Raw genomic sequence first — 23083 nt, 5'->3', positions numbered from 1 at the left:
TTTTTTTTTTTTTTTTTTGACGCGGTTTCTCGTAACTCTCAGCGATGTACGCCCGACATCGTACAAATCTCCTCAACAAACTCGAGACCTTGAGATGTTACCCTCCACCCATCTCTTTCCGCGATCTCAATTCTTCTGGATTGCGTTGATTGGGATTACGTCACAATATAATTACAAAGGCGATGGATTATTTGGGTTACTTTCGTCATCCGCCTATCCTTGCCAGTGTCGCTGCTATTCAGCTGCTATCCGATTCTCGTGACACAGCGGATTTTACACGGTTATTTTATTCATGCTTGTTACTCGTCGATTATACCTATGATGAGTCTGACCGGCAACGCTTCGATGATTTCCTATGTGAGAAGAAATTCAATCTGCAAGGTTAAGTGGGATTTCCATGCACTTTGTGATTATACACGCCGCTGGCGGATTCATTTCTTATCTTAATCATAATATTCCTCCTTGAGTGTCAGTCGTATGAGCAACCTCAGACTAAAATTGCATCAATGCGTGCTTCAATCGTCACATTTACAGTTAGAGTATCACGGGTATCGCGTTTCCCCTTCGAATTAACTTACTGTCTGAATAAGCATTTGCGTTTCCATTTTCTATAAATTACAAGTGTCTGCCGGAAACAACGTTTTACTCTCTCGGAACGCTGTTATTTTCCGCGTGCTATTTATCCGCGCGTGCTGATAAATAAAACAAAGATCCTTCAGACGTTCTCATGGCAGTTTGTATAATATATTACGTTACGTCACCATCTTCATTCGGGAACAGAATTGATATCTGTGTAAATAGCGTTCCGAGAGTACCCTTCCTGGTGCAATTAATCATGTCAGACTTGAGATAAAGCGGTTCCGATTACGCTCGTCAGTCGTCTACTAATTACCGATAATAAACGCTAAGTTGATCAGAAACGAATTCACGATCGCGACGCGCGGCTTCCATCGCACTCCGCTTCCGGAAAGATCTAGACGTGGAAAGTTGCGGGCGATCTATTCTAACTACTTCCTAGCGTGAAACACGAGAGAAACGTTCACCACAGATCGGTTGTCAGCGATCGATCTACATATATTACGTACAAGGATGTATGTGCAGGAGGGTGCGTACGTATCCATGTGTATATGTATACGTGTAATAAAATCGAGAACGCGGCTGTTGGGAATCGCAACCGGTCGTCGGTTTGCGAGTCTTATTTTTCTTCTTCTCTCGAAACTAAACGCGTCACCTTCACCGTGAAAGGAACTACTCGTTATCCTGCTTCTTGACGCCGCGTGCGCGCGCTCTTACCGTTACGTTTATCTATCTAGCCGCACAACAACCGGGACCACTGTTACAAGTATTATATATAGTTACATTTTCCGCAAGCACTCTCGCTTTCAAGACTTCCTCAGATTTTTTACGTAAAACATATCGGCGTACAAACAGCGCGCGTTACGAGATCACCACTAATCGTAGATCGGTAATTGGCTCTCCCGCTTACATGATTGATCCCACGCGGTGGTACGAGGTTTCTTTCATCTTCTAAAAACCCACGGCTCGTCGAGTAAAGTGGATATTGCTTATTAATCGTCTCCCGCCATCAAATTGTACTCGGCGTAAAATTGAGCGATTGTGAATCTTGGCGGCAAGTAATTATTCTGCCGTTACATAATACATTGAAGATTATTTCTTTCTTAAAAATCGTAGGACTGATCAGTTGTTATTATATGAAAAATCTCTTTGAGATAAACTTGGGTAATATGATACCATCTTTAAAATGCAAAAAGACATACTTAAATTTTTGTTATATTTAATGATGTTATATTAGTACATCTTTCCCGTGGCGGAAAAGATATATGTAGGTACTAATATAAGGTACTATTAAGATAATAAAAATTAAAGTGTATTTTTTAAAGACGGCCATCTTACTCAAGTTTATCTTAGTTGTGCACACGGTATTTTTAAATTAAATAAGAGAAAAAAATCCTATTTTTTGGATTAAAAGTAGGTCTTGGTGCTTAATAATATTCGCCAGAAAATTTGTAAATACATTTTTTCAGTTCGCATAAACTGTCAACCGATTTGGTTTGCCGGATTTGAGAGAAAATAAATTATTTCTCTTATTTGATTTATTATTATCAACCTAATTTTTATTTAAACGATATTTTTTAATTTTTATCAACAACAACACTTACAATTGATCAGATGACTGTACCCAATATGCCCTAGTTAAGCATTGCGACTTTTGCCAACCTCGATATTGAAAACTCAGATTAAAAATAGGAAACATTCCGGACATCAATTGAGGGGATGAACGGAATAAAGGCACAATTCTACTTAAACTCTTTTTCCAGAGATTAGCTTTTTTATATAATACTGATCGTAATACAAAAGTATTGTATAATATAATATATAACTTCTTAAAGACATTACATGAATTCATTTGATATTGTACCCATTTGTGTATAATAAAAAAGTAGTAAGTTATTTTAATTTTTAAGATTTTGCAACTAGACCTTTATTCCGCCCATTCCTCAATTGGAAATACAAAAAATATTTTTAATATTTTATTTGGGTGCAGTAAAAATTTAACTCTTATCTAAACGCTTCCAGCGCGTTACAGAAATAACATACTGGTGTATTATATGACTCGACCCAATTCGATTGCTTATAACGTTCATAGAAATGTACATATAAAAAGTTTTTTTTTATTTAAAATGTCAGATAACAAGAAGCATAACCGCGGTACCAAGCTACATACGTACAAAAAAGTTATAAGCAACAGGAAAGCGAGGGAAAAGCATTAGAAAAGAGTGAGATATGTCATAAAAAGGTGTTTAAAGGTTAACTATCCACAATGTAATTATCTACAATCAGCGAATGGGCCATACTGCATGCAGTCGTCTCGCTTCTTTTTCTCGTTATTTTGATTGATTTGATTTTAATTGAGTGTTTCATATTTCTACAAACATTTCTAGAAACAAAAAGGAGATAATTTACGCGCGTCGCCCGCAGAAACGTTATCCCCGGGAAAATAATCGAAATTCAAGACGTACGAGTGTACGCGCGAGCAGAAGGACGTATGCTTATTGAGCGCGGCGAACGCGGATTTGCGCGGCGCAACGATTCTTCCTTTCTCCGGACAGTTTCACGCGCGGGGGCTCGCAGGCTCGCTTATAGTCGAGGCGTGGTGCACCGTGGTCGATTGCGCCCAACTGGATCGGGCCACGGACCACGAATGTGTCCGTGCCTCTCACTGTGTGTGACTGGCATGCCACAACGTTGATTACAGAGTCCTACCACGGCGTCACGATTTTCCACTAACCCGAATCAGACGGTGGAGTCATTAGCCTGTACACGCTTTCGATGGTTCGGACAGTTGCGAGCGCGTATACCCTGGTATACGACGATAATGACGACGTTGCAAGTCTTCTCGTCGATTTCGTCGAGACTCTCCGCACGGGTCCGATAATCGCGAATCGGTTTGTACCACCGATCGAAGACCTTTCCTATTTTCAGGGAGCGCTTAGAAGCGGGCACGCAGTTTCCCGGGTACCAATTTCGTTTCCCTCCGATCGTTGGTTAGATAATCGAACAGTTTACCTCGATTCTAGTGATCGGGCGAGCGTCTAAAAATTCAGAACCCGGAAGAATCGAAAAGCTTCGGAGAGCGACAGCGGCTGGTTTCGTCAACGATGGCGACGGACAGTTAAGGATTTCGCGCTACTCGTGAAAATTCTGCGCGTACCGATTTATTCTCTTTGCTCTCTCTCTCTCTCTCTCTCTCTCTCTCTCTTTCTCTCTCTTCTCGTTCCATCGATTTAAACGATTGGTTTGTAGAAGGTGACAAAAACACGAAAGTGGGATATAGAAACTGTACCTCCGAATAGCTAATCATCTCATTACGGTTCCTGCGAACTTTACGTTTGCAATTGAATTTCGCGACTACTACGAGCTCCGGCTGAGCAATCGCTTATGAGAGACCACTTTCGCATACTTCTCGACCACGCTTGCGACACCGTCCCATTTGTCATGTGTACGCCGAATTGAGTCCAGCGGCTCTTTCGTCAGCACGCAACGTGCTACGTCGTCGTCGTCGTCGTCGTCGGCATTGAAGAAAGGCGTCAACGTTTTATCACGGAGTCGACTTGGAAATTAATCGGCGCACGCCCAAGAGAGCACGCTGCAGCCATATCGTATCGGCTCGAAAGTCCCAGGACGTGCCTTCCCGTCCCAAGGACGGATCGTGTGCCAATCGTCGAATATTACCAATCACCTGGTCATCGCGAAGTCGAGTGAATCGATCTTATCGGCGCTCGGCTGGCGCGAAGCCATTTCAAGGAGCGAACATTATCATGCGGAATCTAACGACTACTACTACTTCGTATATCCGCGTCCGGACACGTATTCTCTTCGTTATTCTCTAAACGGTGCTGACGGAGTAAACACAAAGATCGTTTTACGGCGGCGATAAAAATTAAAAGGCAAGATACCGATTATGTACGCATTATTAACAGCATTAATTGAAGCGATTGAAGATACGAATCTAGAATCTGCCTGAGAAAGTAAAAGGCTCATTAATCCTCCACGCATCATTATATAAAAACGTTAAACCTGCGTTCCTGGCACTTTCGATTGACTCAACGTCGACGGCAATCGAAGAATAATAGACTTTTTCTTTTTTCTTTTTCTTCTGACTATCTTTTATATTATTGTAGTCAGCAAGAGGTACACGGCGGGTTTCCTGTGGGTCGTCGCTAGGTGTGGTTACCGCCGCCTGTCTTTTGCGCGCGCGCGCGCGCGCGCTTTGCTCTCGACTTGGTTCAAGGAGATCCAGAAGCGGCGGCTGTGGCATGGCGGCGCGGCCGACAACGACGGCAAAACATGCGCGCCGAGTTACGTTACGACGCTCTGAATCTGAATCTCTTTCTCTCTCACGGTAGGCACGCCGACCTGCCGCGCTCCTGCCTCGCCCCGTATTCGGGTCAGCCGAGTAGTAGAAATTACGTAACACGTGTGCGCCGGGGCGGTTCCCACCGAGTGCCGCCTTACCGGAAGTCGAGACCACGTTTTGTCAGAGGACGCACGGTCGGCCTCGCGAGAAAAACGCGTGAGCGTTTCGTATCCCCCCGTAAGCAGGAGTCACGTTGGAGCGATGAATTCCGAACTGGGAAATATTGAAAGGCCGTTTAAACAATGACTCATAACCCAGATAGCAAGCTGATGGGATTTGTCATTTTTCTGATATCGTTCAAATGATGACAAATAAATTCAGTACTTGCTACTTGAAAGTGGAACAATCTTGGAAATAGAGAAAGAATTCTTCGTTACAAAAATCTTGTATATAATACACGTGTCTCTCTTTTAACTAATTCCCAAAATATTGACATCTTCCTTTTCGTCAACTCCCAACTTCTTCATTAAGTGCCTGCACCTTTGTAAATCTTTGCTAGTACAGCATTGATTATTAATGCAATAGCAATCGAGCACATTATAAATAAATCTGGATAACGATCAGATTTAATTCGTAAGATCTGACAACCGACTAGTAATTCGTAAAGGAATTCGAAGTATTCGCGACAACAAAATTCACGTTATAAATGGAATTTACCGCAACAGACACAATCGTGGAATCAGAGCAAGTCTAGATGTAATCTAGCAAGCTTTAACCTTTTACGACGTCGACCGCGGCCGTATACTACTCGTGTTCTGGTTTAACAGCCGCGAAGCCGAGCATTCGAGCGAGCGATAAGGAATTTTGCGGGCATACCGCTCGCGCACACACAAACTCACTGATCCGCAAAACTCACTCTCTCTCCTCGCTCCATCTTCTGTTTCCTATTGACTATAAGCGTAACCTCCGTAACGCTGATCCGGCTTCGTACATGGAAACTAGACTAGCCGGCTAAGACCCATATCCATTCCGTCTCCAGAGTGGCTCTCAACAATTTCGATTACGCTTCTCGCGTGACACGATAAAACCACGTATCTCCTCCATTTACCGCAAATAAAAAAGTCGCCAGCGTCTGACACGCATCGTATGTTTCTACTTAATGCCGCTGATACGTGTTATTAAGTTTCAGCTGTTTCGCACGAGGTAAGAATTCTCAAATTCTTCCCCATTACTTCGTAAGATCGTTTCTCTGTAAAAAGTTAGGCCGAATGTATTATATCAATTGAATGTAGTGTGAAATGATATAATTCTGAACACGATACAATTCCGAGCAAAATAAAATTTAAATCCAATTTTCAGAGTTCAAGCTTGATAATCCTAATATTGTATGAAGGATATTAAAGGATATAGAAAAAACTAAACTTGAATCTCGAAAGTGAGACGCGAATCTTATTTGATTCAAAATTGTACGATATTCGAAATTGTATCACCTCACTCTATATGTACTGTACTATAAAAGACATTTCAAACTGGTAAAAAGTAGAAACACTGACCGCGTGCACGTACTACAAATATTGTTTCCTTGAAAAATTTTAGAAAACAAATATTTTACCTACGTATCTAATTTATTCAGATTTTAATAGAATTGAAAAAATTTACAGATCGCGATTTCCGAAAAAAATCGAAAATGACTATCTCACTTCCCGTTTTCACTTCGCGAAACTTTTCTAAAAATTTCGATCCGACAAGAGCACCGGCCACTTTCTTCTGTGCGCAACACGCGTAACAACGTCGTATCAACACGTTAATGATCATATCCCCGCGCACCAATCGCGCACCAATAGCGTGTGTTGCCTACCATAATAAATTCTTCTTCGTTGCCAGGTAATCCCGGCGTGTCTGCTCATCCTAACGGAAGCACGACGAATGCAGATCCGGCCTCGCGTGACAGAGCCTCAAGTCTACTACGAGGAAGACAATCAGGCTGCCGAGGACGAATTCGACACTGTGGCAGTTTATCAGCCGCGCACTCGCGCGCTTCCTTCACCACGATCTAAGGATGCGCTGCACGGATCAAAACCACCACCAGTACAGACAATTAGGAATTACAATAAGGTCAATGACGACGGATCCTTCACCTTCGGCTACGAGGCGGCCGACGGTTCCTTCAAGGAGGAGACTCGCGGTACCGACTGCGTCGTGCGCGGCAAATACGGCTACATCGATCCAGACGGCAATAAGAGAGAGTTCACCTACGTCTCGGGCAATCCCTGTGATCCGAACGCACCGAAGGACGAGGAAGAGGAGGAACCCGAAAAGGAGGAAGAGGAGCTCTCTGGACCGGCGAATTACCCGGTGGTCAGGCCAGTACCTCGACCCGTCGCAGTGAGACCCACGTATCATCAGCCGACTACCACTCGTGCACCCACTACGATTTTCCAAACCGAGTACCAGCTCGACGACGATGCCAGCCAAGAATTGACCGAGGATGATCTGAAGCCGCAGCTGCGACCATCGGCCTTCAGAAGACCCTCGACCTTGGTGCAAGTCACGCCCTCCACCGCCATTTACGAATCTTCGCCGTCTTCCAGTCCGTCTCTTTTTAGGCTAGCTTCCACCCCGGCCCAATATCAGACCACTGCAACGCCCGTCCTCCGTAGCCAGCCTACAGTCACTTCGAGCGTCTATCAATCGCTCGAGACCACCACTCGTCGGCCGGTGACCCGTCATCCCTCAGTCAGAGCCCAGTCGGTTGCGATAACCCCACGACCCCATGTCGCCCAAGTAGCCGCGCAATACGTCTCCCCTAGTAGCACGGAACGTCCCGGCAGTCTGCTCTACGCCCAGACCCATCCCACGATATCACCATTGCGCACCACGACCGCCGCTAATGCGCCCCATCTCGACTTTGCCGCCGAGCTCGAGCGTTACGTGAACACGGTCGGCTCGCACGTTTCCGCAGCCCCCGTTGCGAGGCCCCAGACCGCCCAAGCATCGCCCCAACCCACCTCGAGGGTTAAGTTGACCGGTCAGACGTCGGTCACCGCCGCCTCCGCAGCCGCTGAGCCCATCTACCAATCGGAGCTCGTGTATGATCCCGCGACCGGTCAGTACAATACCCAGCTTTATCAGACACTACCCCAAACCGTGGGTGACTTTCACCTCAGTCACAAACTCCAACCGTTCGTAGCCCAGTCCCAGTCCCTCCTCGGTCTGCAGCAGCTGCAGCAGTACCAGCAGCAGGCGGCCCAGCGTCCGGTCTATAAGCAGGCCCAGTCGGCGCCCACCCCGACCATAGCCCAGCCCCAGGAGGTGCTCTACAGGAAGCAGCAGGCCCAGCTGTTGCAGCAATCCCAGCAGCTCTACGCGCAGCAACAACGTCGTCAGCAGCAGCAGCAGCAGCAGCAGCACCAGCAGCAACCGCAGCAACAACCTCACAGGCTCCAGCTGCTGGAATCGCAGAGAGAACCCCAAGCGTTCTATTACGTCGCGCCCTTGAAGGCCTCCGCTGCCCCTACGTCCCTTGCAGTAGGTCAGATCGATCAGTTTCTTCGAGGTAGCCGCGCTAACAACTACTGATGCAATCTGAATCGCGATTCTTAAGAGATCTTTCTCCGGATCCTCGAATCGTCCCTCGTCGATATTTATCATTTGGTATTGCCTCGAGCGTCCCTCTCGCGAGCTAAACCGCCGAGAATTTCGCGCCGATTACATCATAACGTCGGCCCGTGCGTACATACAGAGGGTATTACAATATAAGTACATGCATTATATATAAAGTATAATATCTCATGTGGCGCCGAAGCTGGGATCAAGTATATCGCCGAGTGAATGGCACACACGAGCGCGCTTCGATGCATGCGTTGCACGCGGGGGAATGCGTGTGCGGTATATATTTAATATAATCAGCGCGACGCGAGAAAGGCGCACGGACATGATTGCGATAAAAAGTATCGCGATAAAGGCCGTAGATTTTTACCTTAATCGCGCGTTGCAGGAAACGCGGACTTTCTGAGAAACATTCAAAGTTACATTATTACAAACGGATCTTGCGGTCTTCCTGTAATTCTTATTTCGCAGCAACGTAAGATTTTCTGAATTACCTTGTTCTCGATAGCGCTTTCATGCTTTGATAATTACGTATATAATTGTATGTATGTATGTATATATATATATATATATATATATATATATATATATATATATAAAACGCTCGCTTTTTCGTCCAATGCGTGTCTCAAAGCGTTCTTGCGCTCGTCTCGGCTAACGCGCAAATAATAATATTATCCGTCGACGATGCAATCGGAGAACGAAGGTTAAAGAGATTAAAGTATGTGATATTGGATGGAGGAACCGCGCGCGTACGATTACATGGGCAGTGTAACTCGTAACAATAACGGAGAGCCGGAGTGGCTAAACGTGATACGTGATAAAATATAAATCCTCTTTGTTTAATATTGTTTAAATCCTCCCAGCTAATCGTATCCTTTTCTTTTTCCATGATTTCTCAGTTAAATAATCGCGTCATAAATCTCATTTCCTCCAAACACACAACAAGAAAAGGATTATTCGAGCGAGTCTCACCGGTTTCGGGAACTGACAACTTGTTGAAACAATGCATTCATTAAAAGTAGTGAAATTTTATTTATTCGCGCGTCGAGTTGACACCAAGTGTGGTTCCTTCCGTTTCTCAGGCCGATTCCGAGGACACCTCTCTTTTCACTCTAGTATTATGCACGTTTATGAGGCATGTTAGAGAGTGAAAGCCAACGACCTGACGCAATACTCATGCACGCATATACGATGTATTACCGTGGCAATTTCTCGCGGGTCCCTAACACCGTGCTGTCGTAAAGGTATCCACAGTGGTTCCGCGATACAAACGAAACACTTCGTCGCGGACCTTTTATTCGCGACCCCGTAAGCCTGAGCCACGTAATAATGCTAGACTCGATTACAAAATGTCGATCCAGTGCAACATCGAGTCGCATGAAAGGCGAGCGAAACACGATCAAGCACAGAAGGGGATAATTAGCCGAATCAAATCAGTTTGGTGTTTCGATATACTTTTGATTATATAGGCACACAATGTTGCACTTCCATACTATTGTGTCATATAATGCATAAAATTCATCGTGATATAAAAGTAAATGCAACTGATTATTGTTCCTCCATTCTCGCCTATTCTAATCTTTCACTCAAACATCTAATCGTGTGCATATAAAAGATAAATTGTATCAATAGAAGACTTATGTTCTTCGAGTTAAAAACTCAAACAAATTTAAACTCAATATTTTAACAAATTTAACCTCTATATTTTAAATTGCCGCTCAATTTAGTTCGAAGTTATTGTACAAAAATCTTTGTTTTTAAATATGTACGGCTTAATGTAACGTCTCTCACTATATTATACATTTTTCAAGTTAAAAAGTAAATTCAAAATTTTAAATTTTAAATTTTCATTCATTTCTGCTCAATTACAAATTATCACGTAAATTTCTGATTTTAAGAGAATAAATAACGTTACGTAAAAAAATCTCATAACAATCGCGATAGAAATTTCCCCGCTGATTTAATAATTTGTAACGTTTCTAATACTTTCAAAATTGCTAGGTTTGTCTACTCCGTTACGTCTTTGAATTCTACGACACAAATCGCATTGCTCACGTCTTAACTGGATAGTTAATTTCGATACTCGATACGGGAACGTCGCGTCGATAGGAAGTTTACTCGGCCTTTTACAATGTGGAATTTTGCAAGCTTGCCGCGAGTAGGGTTCACCCAAGTCGACTGTCGGGGAAACTGCAATACACTGTTATCGGCGTAGTCGGGTTTATAGGGACAACATTCTATTCGCGTCGTAACCGCCACGAACTTTCTATTTGCATTCTCTGTCACAAGTGTGAGAATCGATTCGAGTTTAATGCGTTCCGACTCTGCTCAACCCGCGGAAATATATGTATATCAAGTCCGGGAAGGAAACGATGGTAAGTCGTGTATGTCGATGAAATCACGTTTACCATAGTCATTAAAGAAAACCATATAAGGTTTGTCGGACATGTGTTATATCATTACTAGGAGGCTTAATGAATCTATAATTAATTTCCCTTCTATAAAATCTTAACGAGAAATGTCCTACAATTATTAAAAATCAAATATACTAGTAAGGCTCAGTTAATTGAAATGTCTCGAGTTTTACATTTACATTTAATTCTCAAACAAGTCATTTGAAACAAAACTCACTTGAAATTAATCGGAAAATGGTTTCAACAGTTACCAAGAGCGCTGTCAAGTATAATTGGCAGCACCGTTTACAGTTCGCGTTCCCGTAAAACGCAATTCGATACACATTTCTGAGGAGATTAACCGCGGTATCACCGCAAGGAGATATGCCTTTAATAAATGATTTCGTGATTTAATCGCAATCACGTCGCAGCTATAACGGGCTCAGTGCGGCGGTTGTCTACTCATACTGTAAATAATACTCGTTAGCGTTAAAATGCATAGCGACTACTTAGCAATTCATACTTACAGTTAATGATACATACGCATAATTAATGATACGACAATTGCGCATAAATCTTCGTAAAGAAGAGTCTTACGTTACGTTGTTTTCTTTTTGTATTATTTGTAAGCATAATCGGAAGAAAAATATCATTGCGAAAATGTGTTAAGTTGTCATTTTATTTCCCCACACAAATCCTCGCAATGTCATCCACTTTCGCCCGTTGAATATGAATCGCAAAACGAAAATATCAGCACGCACGAATGGAGACTGAAACAGGCGTGTCGAATATTTGTTTGTGATAAAATCGCAGCCGTAGCAAACATTTGTGTGTGTGTGTGTACAACTTGTCACGTAACTGCATATCCGCGTTCCTCCATAAATCTACATTTATTGGAAGAAGAAAACACGCGACCGGAGCCTACAATTAATCATTACATCGTACAGCATAACGAATTTGGTTATTTATAGACACCGGCGCGCGTGTTTCCTTCTTCGAATAAATAGATTCCGCATGTTCGTTTTCGGAAATAAAGAGTCTATAATAATTGCATACGAGTTTCGCACGTTACGAACATTTGCCACGGCTACGATTTTGCAACTCCGATACGTCGTATTACAGTGCACTGCACTGATATAATTTGCATTTTATTATGAAATAAAGAAAGTATAAGGACAATTACTTATTATCTCGCCATTAAAGCCACACTATTTTACTAAGATTATAGATTAAAGTTTTTGTTTATTAAGAAAGTGTGAGTAGATTCTTACAGATAATAATTACGGGAATTCTCCCTCCCTTCTCTCTTTCTCTCTAGTTTAACAGAAATTACGAATACCGCGTTCCTGCATTTGCGCCGATCAAGTATTATCTCGTACAATTTGACGGCCCAAGGCGTTGTTGGCTATGGCGAAAAACGTAGAATTTTTACGAGGTGAGAGAGAATAATCCGGGCCACCGCCCGGCGGTATGTCATTTTTCGCTTCGTGCCACGAGTTGAATCACGCGCGGTAGGCGCTTCCGCGAGAAGAAATTGGAAAAGTGGGAAAGGCGGCGTCGTTGTGCACGATGTATATAAACGTTCGTTACATCACGAACGGCAGCTACGTGTTATCCACCTGCGGCGTTTTCTCCGCTCCGATTATGAACCACGTGCCGCTGTGAAATCGCAATCGGCATGTTTGCCCATAAAAATGAAGAACAAGATTACTCTTCAGCGCACACAGTAACATCATCTCACGTGCGATCTTACCTAGGAGAAGACGGCTTGTAAAAATAACGATATTAATTGCAATTCTCCAAGTCACGCTTCGAGCACACTTCTATTATCGCGTATCACGTTCTATCGAGCTTATCTTTTCTATTCCCAGCTCGAAAGAATTGTTCCTGAAAAGGTTGAATAAATCTCATATGTATTAGGTTGCATTTCTTATTCTCGTCACTTTGCGTATCTAATCACACCGATATGCATAATGACCACGTATGACGTTAGTTTCGCTTGAAAGGTAATCCTAATGAAATGTCAATTCCAGCGAAACATTTCGTACGCAGAATCTGCACGCTATCGTAATATCGTTAATAATAAATTTCAGATTTTTACGAACTCAAAATGTATAATAAACGTTTACAACGGAGTATATAATTTAATAAACAAGGATGTAAATTATCCATCGTATATATTTGATTTTGCGGTAAAAGTAGAGTTGTGAGCGCCTGGGTGAAAGTCATCGAAAATGAAAGGGTCGAGTGAAGTGTTAAATCAAACCACGCCAGACAGCTTGTGAGCATGTTTGTATGTACGTGTGAATGACCGTTGCTAAATATATTATCTAAGTTTGAAACGTTGAAGCGCGCGTGGATACAATCACGAAAGTAAATTGGATCGATGATTTATTTTCAACACTGTGTCGAGATGTATCATGTTCTATTAGCTGTCTAATGCAATGAAACTGAACTTGTCGTTACGAAATCTATAAAAACGTACGTTTTGTTTGTTTTTATTAATGTACTGATGAGCGATTAATCGAGCGAAAAATAGATAATTTGTATAACAGTATTGGAGACAACAACTATGTTTATTTTTTAATATTTTACGCTAAAATTTTTGGACCGTAATGACTACTGATAACAAGATGTGCAACCTTGAACTCAGTTTCAGTGGACCACGGTCAAATATTATGGCCACGGTTTATTTACGGTTTTGCGGTTAACGCAAGCCGCAGATCGTTAGCGAAAGTTCTACTTGCTTTCTAAACACGCTCTCTATTTTACCGGTAAAAGATGAGCTAGACAATCGCAGCTGTCATTTAACGAACAACTGCGTATTTCTACAGTACGTTATTTCAGACTTCTAAATAATCCATAAATATCCTGATAACTGTACAATTATCGTAAGTGGTACTTTACGTGATGTGTTAAACGCGATAAATTAGCAAAAGCATGAAAATCTATAACGCAATAAAATCTTTGACAGGAAACAAATTACTATATGTGTGTATATAACAAGAAAATAATAAATAGTTATAAAAAAAATTATTAAAAATGAGGGAAAGATAGAACATTAATTTATATTAATTTAATATATTTATTAATATATTTATAAATAATTTATATAAATTACTAATAAATAATTAATTAATTAATTATATTAATAAATATATTTAAGAAAAAAATTCCTAATATATTATCCTGCGTTCGATAAAAAAGTAAAGATAATCACTTGTAATAATCAGACAGGTGGATGGAAACGTCATTAGTGAATGTCAACGGTTCAATCACACGGAATAGTTCATGTACAGGATGACGGTCATACGCAACATCCTCTATCTTATGTGATAGACGTCAGAAGAATGTGACAGCCATTCCGTTTTTGCCACTTTCATAACGGATATAAATACGTAGATTGACATAACTTAACAGCGGCAATTTATGTCATTTAGATGCGCTACGTAGTTGACACGATGCTAGTGAGCTAGCTCGCAAAAAAACCGGTAACAAAGATGACAATTGCGGCCCACGCACACACAGATGGGCACACATACACGCAAAATCCTCTGACGTAATCTAATTATAATAATTTCGTCGTAAAGAAATTCGCTTTTCATTATATGCGAAGTCAGTTTCTTACTTACGTCCGCGAATAGACGAACAATATGATTTTTAATGACGATAATATTAATATATACCTCGTTATCTTTAAAGAATCTGTCGTAATTAAGTTATATGATATGCTATTGCTTAATACGTAATCCAACATTACTATATAAGCATGTAATTTATATGTGATGAAGATAGCTTCTATAATTAAAAATTAGCAATCTAAAATTTTCCTAAAGTATATATTATACAATATTTTTGTGATACATGACACAGTGTTATTAATCAAATTATTGCTTTCAGAAATTTATATTTTTTAATTATATTTTTCTCTTTTTTCAATAAATATTTTTGTTAAATATTTACTTTGCATCAATTTGATATCGCTAATTATTTATGTACGAAGAGTTAATGAGTTCCTTGCTTTTATAGCGCGGTTCCTGTTGCATTTTACTACGCCATGCAACGTCGTATGAAAGGTAGCGTATCAAAGGCGTTGCACATTATGACATCAATGAGTCAGTACCAACACATATTCAGTTCATTACAGATGATAAAATATGTATTTAGGATGAGAAATATTTTACGATGACTCTTTAGTACTTCCTCGGAAATAATAAATCTATGGATTATAAAAAGATTCGATCTACACGCATGATAAAGTGAGATTCATTCTCAGATATTTGTATTTCTATGTTTATATATTATCTATAATCAGTCATATATTTTTTTAGAAACGCAATGATACGTGTGAAAAAAGAAGCTATGTTTAATAAAATATATTTAATATACAAAATACGCTCTTTTAAATGGATTTATTAATTATGAATCAGGAATTTTTTTTTTCAAGAATTCATAATTCGTATTTTTCATAAAGTTAAAAATTTAAAATGTTCATTACATTTCATGAATCCGTATTCTAATATTTGTGTCATGCAAGTTGTCCGATTACATATTAAAACGTTTTGCAATATTCGCTCATGGTTTCGGCACGCCCGAATCGTTGCCGTAATAAGAAACGGTGTCGGTGGATTTTTGGCCACTGACAGTCGCTGAAAACGGAGCAACGGACTTATGGTTTCCACGGACATAATGTGAGATATTTCGTAGGTAACAAAGTAGGTGTGTCAGTCAAAATATAATTGAGATCATATGTAACCGGTAGTTGCATCACGATTAACTTCATACATTTTCTTTGGAAGAAACTAATCACACAATTGTCTAGCTGTTTAGCTGTACTTAAGCAACAATTAAAAAATTATAATTAATAGAAATTTCTCAAATACATTACAATTTGTGAAAAAAATTGAATGCTTCGTAATTTATAAAATCAAAAATTAAATAAAAAAATCCTCAAAAGTAATTTCTTATTAACAAAGTAATGTAAGAGAGTTGACTTTTTTCTAGCGGAAACTTGTCGGGAAAATCCAATTAGCGTTATACAACGTTGAGAATTGCAGCGTTTTGGTGAATTAAGCTTCAAGAGCGTAAACAGATAACAAGATCAAATGCTTCATTCAATTTCAAACAAATTTTCTTCCGATATAAAATTAATTTCAATTACAAAACCAACAGAAGTTAGAAACGATTGCTAATCTGTGATGTCATTTCCAGTTGTGCAATTTCCAATTGTAATGAAGTAATTTTAGTAACAAGATTCTATTCATCAGAATGTTGAGTGTAGAAAATGAAAAAGGCACTGATTCCGGATTTGTCGAGCAATTAGTAGCTAAGAGAAAGTACTAGTGTCTCCTGACGTACCCCGTACTTTTCCCGGATATCCTGCATATTTTAATTATTAAGATTTCAATAGGTCCGCCGATCGCGCGTTAGCATTCGCGGGCCCCGAGAGGTACGGGCCCGCGAGAGACAATGATCCTCCCGCGGAGGAAACGTGCGACGCCGAGGCGAGATAGACAGCCGATACGTCCACGAACGCAAGGCATATCAAGGTGGCATCAAAAAAGTGAATACGAAACCCGGAGGAAATTGCATGATGTAATAATTGTCCTGTGGGAGTGCCTAGAGTGGAGCGAATACCACAATACCGGTGTTGCACACTATGGGAACTATTGTTACAGATTTTACAGTCTACTACTGTGTGCTTCTTGCCCGTCCGTCAACTCCCACGTGGCTTTCACTTGTCCCCGCGAAGCCAAACTTCTTCTTATGTTCCATTCTGTCAGGACATCACGCTCATTCTCTCTACAGCAAAACGCGTTTCCGTCCTTTTACGTTGTCATTATCAATACACTTTCTTCGAAGCCCTCACAAACTGTGTGATTTTTCAGACTTTCAACAGTCTTTAAAGTCTAAACTCACAGTATTGTAAATATATTTCAAAAAGATGAAATTAATTGAACAATAAAAAACAACATTAATTAGTATGTGAACATACAATTAAGTAACAAGGAGGTCTTATTGATCTAAGCTGTGTATCTCAAATAACATAGGCACATACAAAACAAAATTTAATGATCCCGAGATTAGACCGAAGTATTCTTACGTATTTCGATGCTCTGAAATTAAATTCGATTTTTCAATATTTTTAGAACATTTATGACTTCGTTTTCAATATGCAAATATGAGATAAAAAGAGAAAATAAGTTCAATGATAAATGCAAAAGTTAATATGCAAACTGGTAGATTAAAAATTGAGCTTTTCTGTCAATAAAAAAAATTATGACGTGATAAAGCACAGTGAATTCAGAGCATCAAAACACATAAGAATATCACGATAGAAAATTTCTGGATAAAAATAATTTTTTTGTGTATGATATTTTGATGTGAATTTATAAACATGTCTAGTTCTGTAAACTGCGCGCCGAAATAATTTTCGGATTTAAAATATAATTTTAAACTGAAAACTAAGATAATAATATTACAAATTAAATTAATAAGCAATTTAATGATATTGATGTTAATAAGTATCTTAAAAAATTAATAGTTTAAGTAAATAATTTATTGCAAAAAATACCTCAGTCAGGATTCAAATCTGAACTTACATTCTATGGCGGGTGTCCATATCAATTCGACCACTGAAATTGACGAAATTTGTCGCAATAACTAATATATGTAAGGAAACGTTTTTTAAAGGCGTGTGAAATGAACAATAAATAACATTAATCAAAATTAAATGTATTTAATTTTATGTAATTTATATGAAATCGTCAGAAATTTTATGCCAGTGGAACCAACAATTTATGTATAGACTTAAACGTTGGCTTAAACATACAATAAAAGGAATTATTATAAATTCTGATGAACTTATTACATCTTATTAAAATATTAGCAATACATACTCTTCCAGATACAAAAACACAGAAATAAATTTCAGAACTGCTCTTTACACTGATGCCTATCTTCATATCATTAGAACTAATATTTTTGAGGCTTTCACGAGTGCTTTCTATATAAAAGTTATTTCGCGCAGATTATATCCGTGTCCATATTCATTCTTAAAATGCCAACGTTTCGTGAATATTGCAGTTCATTTTGTCAGAGAGAGGAACAGTCTGATATTCAGTATTTAGGAGTATTAAAGAGGACTCTGATACCAAATATTAAATTACTCCTCCCGTTCTGGTGAAATGAATTCCAACGTTCAGAAAACATAAATATTATATATCAAGAATGTATATGAACACGGAGATACTCGCAAAACACATAGCTTTTATACACATAGCCTCTATATGTACATAATTAATACTTTGTGTATGAATTTTTCTTTTATTATACGTTTAAACAAAATTTTCTATTTTAATACACAGAAAAAATGTTATGGTTGCCACAATCGGAAATAATAATTTTCGCTCACATCATACTTGATTGTGATAACATATCTTTACCGCCATAACCGTTAAGATGTTAATCACAATCGTACTATAGTTCTTATAATAAAAAAGTGTATTGATGAGCGATTTTTGGTCGTGGCAATCGTAATTATTTTTCCCATGCACTAAAATCAAAGATGCCATTTTAGCCTCGCTAATAATTTCATTTTTTTCTTTTATGTATTAGATATAAGAAAGATTAAAGATGTGTAAATGTAAAACAAATAATTCCGATAATATGAGACTTATAGGTAATATTAAAATAACTTTTCACTAAACAAAAACAAGGGTAGGAAATTAACAAATTGGCATCTTCGGTTCTAATGGGATATTATCGATGGTTCTGATGTTAATAAAAGAAAAGGGACATCCAGCTTACAAGAAAGCAACTCGAGCAAAGTGTAAAACTTAAATACTAACAAATTAATTTGTTTAACAAAAAAAGAAAAAATACAGCCGCTTTTCGACATCCACTTCGCGTAGCAGCCGATCATCCGGCGACTTTTCCTGTGTTTTCGAGTCGTTAGAGTAATCCTGTCTTGTGCAATTGCGCGCGACGAAAGAACATATAATCGAGATGAGCAATCGCAACCACGAGCCTTCATTGTCGTGTATTTTCTACGTTGTAAAAAATGCACGCGACGCTTCGCATTTTTACTAAGCAGGAGAGCTGTCATTTAGTATCCCAGCGCCTTAATGAATGTTTAGGGGTCATCAAGGTTGAGCATGGCGACGCGACGCGTTGTGCCGTGGAAGGGGCGCGGCGGTGGTTGCCTATTGTGTCACCCTATATATAACGGCACCCGACACCCCACGCCGTATTAAGAACATTCACCGCATCCGCGGTAACATGGTTTCCAGTTCCAACAAGGTATATCGCCGAGTATTTCGAGCTGGCGCGAGTGCGCGAATACGTGGTTTATGGTGCCCGGCGTAAGAAAAAGAGAGAGAGAGAGAGAGAGAGAGAGAGAGATCAATTTCAGTCACTATCAATCTAAATGCAAGTGCTCGGTCTAAATGTTTCGATGATTTTTATTCGCGAAACCGATATTGGTGCCCGTGGGAAAGTGTGCGCCTTGGGAAACGATTGTATACGCGATGTTTCGCCCTCAATACATCCTCAAGATTTATTCCGAGAAAATGTTTTAGGACGCGAAATGCTGTAGAGTGACAAGTGCGTCATTATATGTGAACGTGAACGCGTATTAGAAGTATTTCGTGTTTTGAATATGTAATCGTTGAATAAATGAAAGAGCACGGAATTTCTACGCACTGAAATCTAAGTTTGTCATTTCAGAATTCGTATATTCAACGATTTATTGCAATTTTTGGCACTATCCATACAGCATATACTTCCAAGGAACGTCCTAAAAACATCCAGAGAATGTTCTATGTTCTAAAAAAGTTTTCAGGATATTCCTCGGATAAAAAAGTGTACTGTATGAGTATCTTCTCGTGATATTTACAATGCATCAGCGTCATGTCATGTTTGAGTTACTGCGTTTTCTTCATAGAGAAAATTCATCTTTCCTTTTAAGATGACGCCATGGCTGATGGCATTCTTCTGTCTGGCAACCGCGAGCTGTTCGAACGTCACGGACCAGCAAACATCGGAAACGCAACATGATCAAGTGGCGATCTTGAAGCAGATCAGAAAGGTGAACGAAGACGGCTCTTACACGTATGGTTACGAAGCTGGTGATGGCTCATTCAAGGTAATTATGTGCGTAACTACTTAAGCGCGTAATTTAACCGCGCCTATCATCTACTTTTCCGAGAATCATAAATTGCACCGCACAATCGGTTCCCACACTATCGAATATTAATTAACCGGAACAATTCTTTTCATTTCTGATTGCGTTTAAAATAACAATCTGCTAAGTGAGCAATGCCAATAGCAATTTTAATTATATCAATATCAACAGTAATTCAATAGATAATCTAATGGGCTGTTATAATTACGGCAGGCAATTAGAAAAGTTATACCTTATTATATAATTTCATTTATACTTTCATCAGTCTCATCTATAATTATAGAATTTTCAAAAAATTCTGTTATTTAAATTAATAAATCGAGCGAATATGTGTGTAAATGTTTAAATTTAAATTATTATTGAAATATATATTTTGGAAATATATATTATTATCATTCAAATATCTAATAAAGCAAGATTGTACAGTAATAATATTTATTATACATACCTATATGAAATTATTTTTTTACTTTTCATATTTATATATTTCATGTTATATGATAATTGTATTAATAAAAAGATTGATTTGTTCGTGCAAGACGTGACGCCATTCTCACGAAAAAAATGAACGGAACTTGCTTTGTCAGGTCGAGAGTCGTGATGTTTTGGGCAACATTAAAGGCACGTTCGGTTTTGTCGACGCTAACGGCGAGATAAAGAGGGTTTCGTACTCCTCTTCGAACGGGACGGGTTTTAAAGCAACCACCATGTCGCCATTGCAGGAACACGTATCAGTCGTGCAAAGCATGCCGCGCATTAATCGTACGTTAACTACGAAAAGACCGACCATCGTGTACGCCACGACGACGGAATCGTCGACCAGACCGTCAGTGGTACAGTCGATTCCTCGAACGAGGAAGACAACTACGAGTACCACCACGACGACCACAAGCACCACCACTACAGAGGCACCGAAGACAATATTCGGACACTACTTAAAGGGCACGGCGAAGAACAGGCCGCGCTTGGTCATCAATGGCCAGCAGAGACCGATCGTCATTGAGGAAGACATCGAAGACGAAGATTCGCAAATTAATCGACCCAGTACGGATGACAAGAGTGGCGCTTATCGGAAGATCATCTTTGCCAAGCGACCGATTGAACACAGCCTCCCACCGATCTCTGAGGATTTCGTAGAGAAAGAAGACGACGGGGTCAAAATCACGACGGGGAACAACTTGAGGAGGCAATTGCACGACGAGACAACCAAGTCGAATTCCGATAACGACGAACATTCCGACGTTTATGGCGGTTCATTGTCCACGACGCGTCCTTTGTTCACCACGTCATCTCCATCGCGAATTCTCCAGAGGGTCTCCACTACTTCGCGCACAGAACGACCGAAATTCTATGTCAATCGTCAAGAAAATCTAGGAGCGGGTGGTCGATTCGACAGTCCGAAGTATGACGATTCTCGGGTCTACGAGACCGAGACGAAACCCCCCCAAGAGGAGCGTACGTCGACTCAGCAGACCCTACTTCACGGTTCTACTACCAGAGTACCAGCGGATATCCGGGACTATGTCAGACAGAGCACCGAGCCTGTCTTCATGAGACAGCAGCCCGAGCAGTATCTGCGAGAATTGCCGCCCAGAATACTCGTTCCGTCCCAACCGGGCAATCTCGAGGAGGAAGGAGGCGTCTACAGAGCAATACCGATCAGTAGGATCCTGTTGAGGCCTCCGCCGAATCATCAGCCGGTCTACTCGAGCACGACGGACGCCAACGTTCATTACCTGACGGAGACTCCCGTGCCCGATCCCGAAGATGAGGCGCGGATCGCGATAAACATGAACTATATGCGTCCACGTCCTGTACGACCGCTGATGTATTCGGACGCCGATCAAAGAGCACGGCCGATCCTGCGACCGATTCCTGCGAACGCGGTAGTTCATCCCGACGACAGGGACTATCAGGCAACCACGCCCGAGACTGTATATCCTTACCGGACTGGCGCACTGCCGCTGCCTCCGGAGCCACCGAATCCGATCGCACCGCCTCTGAGTCGACGAGACTTTCAGACGTTGCTAAGGAGGCTACTGGTGAGCCAATATGGCGTACAAGCCCTATCGTACCCAAAGAGCTTCCTCGAAGATGCTTTATACGATCAGCAGCCATATCCTTCGTATCCAGCGGGCTTTCAGGCGCCGCTTCCGAGACCCGAACTCGCGTACGATCAACAAGCGCAATACGGTGAGCGAGTGTCCCTGAGACGTCCGGTGTATCCTCGGGCTCTAAGCCCGCTCTATCATCCCCAGTACGACGAATACCACGACAGATATCCCAAGAGAGTGTACAGGCAGAAATTTTACACGCATGACGAAAATGACGAGATCCTACCAGCGCCTATTAGAGAAGCCTTGCTGCTGCGAATGGTAAATCTAGCGATCAACACCGAACGGTCAACGGCCGTTCCGATGACCACCACGACACCGGCGTCGAGATACAGAAAGGCAGGCCCAGTCAGAAGCGTGCAGATCATTACGGACGATGAGGAAGGGGAGAAGGACGCGAGGAAAAAGATGTAACGAGTGGGTTAGACGTAGTTAGGAATTACGAAAAAGTATTACTTATTGCGAGTACATGATACGAGTTAAATTATTGTCGAATTTTAACTAATTGTTACAACTTTTTTTTTACAAGACGAAAGAACCTTGACGTGAAAGTTAACGAATTTGCTTCCGACAAAATAATTTTTTTAGATATGTAATTTTTACCATTACTAATTAATCCTGGAACGGTATCGAATTCTCACGGTAGCATATTTAAGCATGACGAAGGGGCTTACGTCAACGGTAACCTTCTTTTTTTGTAGTGGACGAACGGATATGTCCATCAGCGTGTAAGGATCAATGTCTTACGTGCAACGGACGCATTCGTGTCGTTAATGAATCGAATCGTTTCGCGAAAGGGAAATCGTTGCTGCGCAGCCCGACCGATTTTCTGCACGATAGCTTGCCAACATTTGTTGACGCATATTTACGTGTTTTAGAGTAGGTGCATCAGTGTACGACC

General features: G+C 40.6%; 2 protein-coding genes across 4 annotated transcripts in view; both read left to right on the top strand.

Annotated features, from left to right (window-relative positions):
- LOC108752931 (mediator of RNA polymerase II transcription subunit 12-like) overlaps positions 1 to 9048 on the top strand; it is a 15305-nt gene extending 6257 nt beyond the window's left edge. Inside the window, exons 2-3 of one of the 2 annotated variants that reach the window (XM_018494169.1) lie at positions 6764 to 7985; positions 8070 to 9048. In XM_018494169.1, coding sequence (XP_018349671.1) covers positions 6764 to 7985; positions 8070 to 8458 — 1611 coding nt within the window. In that variant the 3' untranslated portion in view covers positions 8459 to 9048. Of the gene's footprint in view, positions 1 to 6763 lie in introns of both variants that reach the window. The other variant, XM_018494168.1, reaches the window with a different exon arrangement.
- Positions 9049 to 19149: 10101 nt separating this feature from the next.
- On the top strand, positions 19150 to 23077 carry LOC108752964. 2 transcript variants are annotated; one of them, XM_018494236.1, is made up of 3 exons: positions 19150 to 19185; positions 19853 to 20029; positions 20791 to 23077. In XM_018494236.1, exons 1-3 carry the CDS (start codon positions 19165 to 19167, stop codon positions 22594 to 22596), a joined length of 2004 nt encoding a protein of 667 aa, XP_018349738.1. In that variant the 5' UTR covers positions 19150 to 19164; the 3' UTR covers positions 22597 to 23077. The 2 variants fall into 2 exon arrangements, with proteins under 2 accessions (XP_018349738.1, XP_018349737.1); XM_018494235.1 differs by having other exon boundaries at positions 20656 to 23077.
- The last annotated feature ends 6 nt before the right edge of the window (positions 23078 to 23083 follow it).

This window comes from Trachymyrmex septentrionalis, unplaced genomic scaffold, assembly GCF_001594115.1.
Source record: "Trachymyrmex septentrionalis isolate Tsep2-gDNA-1 unplaced genomic scaffold, Tsep1.0 scaffold62, whole genome shotgun sequence".
NCBI classification, from domain to species: Eukaryota; Metazoa; Arthropoda; class Insecta; order Hymenoptera; family Formicidae; genus Trachymyrmex; species Trachymyrmex septentrionalis.
This window is presented reverse-complemented; position numbering and strand designations above follow the sequence as displayed.